Genomic DNA, 4,603 nt, shown 5'->3' on the forward strand with positions numbered 1-4,603 from the left:
TCTCCATGAAAGAAACGTTGAAGGAAAATAGCTAGCTTTGCGCTTTTAGTACGATGAAAGTTGTAGTTCGAAGTTTTGAAAATGCACAGAATAACTCGAATCAAGTTTCAATAATATTATTTATTTTGAAGGGATGCGCCTACAATTATTTTGTTAAATGTTTCTTTATAGGGAATGAATTTGTTAGTTTCAAAATGTCTTTCTAAATTATTTTTTAAGCGTATTAAAAACCTGACACGATTGCTCATTACTTGATATAAGCATTATATGTCGCGAACATCGCGAAATAACAGACTTTTATTTTAATATGAGTTAGTTAAATATACAATACTTTTGAGATTGATTCTTATGTTATACAGATGTTATATGGTTATCATTTGATTAAACTTTAATGTGTATTACCTTAAGCTTTTTACAATATTACAGTTTAATCGTTTAAGTATAGCATTTTTTGCTCCGTTGACCTTGTAACTAATCGTTATGAGTCTACCGGTGTTATTCAACGGTGTCATTGCTCCGGCGGAGTCGCACGAATAACACATGAATTCGTGCTACTCACAATACTCGTGCACTTCATGTTTGTTTTGGCGGAAAATAATAGTATAAAAGGCCTTTGTTGGGCGTTTAGATAGAGTTGAAAAAGTTAGAATAAAAAGAGTTAAAAAATGAATTAAAAGGAATTATAATTAAAAAGAGTTGCAAGTGATTTAAAAAGAGTTAAATAAAAAGAATTTATAAAGGTTTATAACATCGGACTATCAATTATACATTTGATATATGACAAATTGTTGGATTATAATAGTTAGAAAGTGTTAACATCTGGAAATAAATTCATTACTTACTATTCACTATTTAGGACATTTACTGTGAATTGTTATTGGAATTAAAATTGTTAAAACTGTATAAATAAAGAAATAAACAGTGAAAAATTGTGTTTGTGGTCTTTCATAAAGTAAAGACCTAAAATCTAATATGGCTAAAATAAAAACACCGCCGCATTAAATGGTGCCGGAACCCGGGAATATTACGTGATATTACGGGAATATTACGGAAAATAATAAAACAAAAACAATCAGAAGAAGTTAAAAATAAATTAAAGAATTAAAAGAGAAATAAAAAGTGCACGATGGGAGCTGTTAAAGTGTAACAGTGGTGTTCAAGAGAAAAAAGTAAATAAAATAACTTGTGAAAAAGTGTTGTAAGTTATCAAAGTGTTTGAAAATAAAAGTGTGAAGAAATCAGTAAAAGAAAATGGCCGCGACAAACGTTGTATACTTGAAAGGAGTACGAACACGGTACTTTCATGCTCTGGATAAAGAGGTTAGCAATGCATCAGTGTTGATAGATGCTGACATAATAACAATTGACAAAAATGTTTTGTCTGAAATTGATGTTTCTATGGGAATATTACAATCTAGTATTGGTAAACTTGAGGCTCTATCTGAAAAATTGGCAACAGCTATCGGAGATAGTGACCTTGATTTAATTAATAAAATTGTTGAAGATGATTCAAAATTATTAAACATTGCTGAGAACCTGCTTGTGCGTTTAAAGAATTTAGAAAAGAAATTAAATAGTGCCATTAAGGAAGAATAAAAAGCAAAAGAAGAAAAAAATAGCGAAACTAAAAATGAAAAGGCTAGTGTTGAAATGCAGAAAATGTTTGAAGCTTAAATGCAATTACATCGGGAAGTTTTAGAAGCCCAATGTGACACAAAGAAAAAGCAACATGTGCAATCGGTTAAGTTACCAAAACTGGAGATGTGTTTTTTCAATGGTGATAAAATTAAATGGATTGAATTTTGGGACAGTTTTGAAAGCTCAGTGCATAAAAGTGAAACGTTATCAAATATTGATAAATTCAATTACTTAAGGAGTAAACTTGGAGGTGAAGCTCGTAGTGCTATAGCGGGCTTATCGCTGTCGAACGAAAATTACAGGGTGGCAGTCAACATTCTCAAGGAGCGTTTTGGTGACACTCAGGAAGTCATTGACCTCCACTACAACAAGCTTATCAACATCAGACCAGCTGGCGGTTATGTCAAAAGCTTGCGGAAATTCCTAGATACCATGGATAAACATCTAAGAAGCCTAGAAGTACTTGGACAAAATATTGATCAAGATGTGTTCGTTGCTGTTGTTAAATCGAAACTACCGAGCAACGTTATTCGACATCTTGAAATCTAAAAAGGTTCACGCGAAAAGTGCACAATAAAGAAGCTTCGAGATATACTCTGTGAATACATTGTGGCTAGTGAAAAAGCAGAAAAGGTGCAAAAATCAGAAACAGTTAAACCTAAAACAAACAGGTTTAATAATTACACGAAACCGGAGTTAAAAGTACAATCATTTGGTCAAAGAAAAGTGTACAGCCACTGAAAACATAAATAAAAACTGTCGCTATTGTTCAAAATTACGTTGGAGCGATGAATGTGTAAAGCACAAGACCATTGATGAAAGAAAATTATGTTTAAAAGGCAGTTGCTTTAAATGCTTGAGGGGAGGACATTCGTCGCGTGACTGCAAAAGCAACAAAGTATGTGTACATTGTGGTCAGCAGAATGTGCATCATCGCAGCTTATGTCCAAAGAAGTTTAAAAGTAAAAGTGTGAATGAAAATGTAGCTGTATCTGAAGAAGTGAGTGAAACGTATGAGAATAATCCACTACCAAATGAAAATGCTCTCTTGTCCACAGGTGAAGTAGTTCTAATGCAAACAGCGCGAATAAATGTCGGAAAATCCTGACAGTCAGTTTGAAAGGAAAGCTCGTGTATTACTTGATTCAGGGTCTCAAAGAACCTACATTACTGAAAGCTTGGCAAGTGCACTTAATCTCAAAAAAGCTGAAACGCAAGAAATTCGTTTGGTAACGTTTGGCAGTAATAAAAATAAAGTAATTAAAACAGAAAGCTCAAATTTGAAGTTAAAGCTGACTGATGGAAGTGATATGATGATTACTGCAAACGTTGTTTCAAATATAACCGGAAACATTGAAAGGAAACCTGCTAACATCTATGAAAGGGATGATTTCAAAAATTTGACTCGCAATCTGAGATTAGCAGATACTGTACCATGTGAAACTAAATCAGGTCCGATCGACATATTGATTGGGAATGATTTCTATTTGGACATTATTCAAACTGACAGAGTAGAAGTTCAACCAGGACTTTATTTGCTGTCATCTAAACTTGGATGGTTACTCTCAGGAAGAACAAACGAAGTTGACGATAGTGTTGAAGATATCAGTATGCTCATTCTCACGCATGGAAAAATGGTTACAGAATCGAATTTGTTCACGGATGTTGATATGTCTCTTCCTACAGAACCAGACTTTGAGGACTTCTGGAATGTCGAAACGATCGGCTTAACAAATCCAATAGACCAGTCAGATGATCAAACAGCAATGAAAAACTTCAAGAACACATTTAAACGTTCAGATGGCAGATATCAGGTAACTTGGCCATGGCGTGACGAATACCAAGAATTGCCTGAATACCGTGACTTGGCATTAGGAAGATTAAAATCTTTAGCAAACAAAATACAAAGAAATCCAGAGCTTATGAAAAGGTACAATGCGACAATTAATAATCAGTTAAACAATGGCATTACATTCCACACCACGTAGTCATCACACTACAGAAAACAACCACAAAACTAAGAATCGTGTATGATGCGTCTGCAAAAACAAGGAAAGAATACAAGAGTTTGAATGATTGTCTCTGCAGGGGACCGGTATTACTCAATGACCTGTGTGGAATAATGTTGCGGTTTAGACTTTATAAGATCGGAATAGTTGCAGATATTGAAAAGGCATTTCACCAAGTTGGACTGCAACCATCGGACAGGGATGTGACACGATTTTTGTGGTTTAAAGATTTGAGTGAACCAATGATGGATCAAAACAACATTCAGGAATACAGAATTTGTAGAGTCCCATTCGGTGTTGTATCCAGTCCATTCTTACTGAGTGCTACTATCGAGCATCATTTGGATACGTACGAGACAGAAGTGGCTGAAAAGCTCAAAAGTGATATCTACATGGACAATTTGGTTACAGGAACTGATTCTGTTGGTGATGCAAAAGATCTGTATCGTGATTCAAAAGATATGTTTAATGAAGCACAAATGAACCTTCAAGAGTGGAATACAAATAGTGTCGAATTGAAAAGTGTGATTGAAAGCAAAGATTTAGCTGACGAACAAGTGACAAAAGTTTTAGGTCATACGTGAGATATACAAAATGATACCATAGCATTTAATCAAGTGAAGAATCTTAATGAGAACGACAAGGCAATAACGAAGAGAAATGTGCTTAAACAGATTGCGTTGGTATTCGATCCGATGGGATTATTATCTCCTGTTACCTTAAAAGGAAAGTGTTTACTTCAAAGCCTATGGAAAAAGAACATAGGATGGGATGATCGTCTTGGAAGTCAGGACGAAAAAGAATGGCTGGAGATAAAGGAAGATTTGCAAGACATAGCAAATTGTAAAGTGAAACGTTGTGTAGCTTTTTCGGAGCAATCTGAAGATGTAACGTATACTCTTGTGTGTTTCTGTGACGCTTCCAACCTGGCGTACGCTTCATCGATATATTTGTTA

At 34.6% G+C, this 4,603-nt stretch overlaps 1 protein-coding gene across 1 annotated transcript; it reads left to right on the forward strand.

Moving 5' to 3' along the window:
* Nucleotides 1–2,729: 2,729 nt before the first annotated feature.
* On the forward strand, nucleotides 2,730–4,231 carry LOC128204805 (uncharacterized). Its single transcript, XM_052906213.1, has 2 exons — nucleotides 2,730–3,568; nucleotides 3,727–4,231. Exons 1-2 carry the CDS (start codon nucleotides 2,730–2,732, stop codon nucleotides 4,229–4,231), a joined length of 1,344 nt encoding a protein of 447 aa, XP_052762173.1.
* The last annotated feature ends 372 nt before the right edge of the window (nucleotides 4,232–4,603 follow it).

This window comes from Mya arenaria, chromosome 10 (assembly GCF_026914265.1).
Source record: "Mya arenaria isolate MELC-2E11 chromosome 10, ASM2691426v1".
NCBI lineage: Eukaryota > Metazoa > Mollusca > Bivalvia > Myida > Myidae > Mya > Mya arenaria.

Excerpts from the sequence above, each read along its gene's own strand:
- LOC128204805 (XM_052906213.1), top strand. The coding sequence starts at position 2,730 with ATGTCGGAAAATCCTGACAGTCAGTTTGAAAGGAAAGCTCGTGTATTA. Across the intron at positions 3,569-3,726 it reads AATCCAGAGCTTATGAAAAG|GGGACCGGTATTACTCAATG; the intron begins GTACAATGCGAC and ends TTGTCTCTGCAG.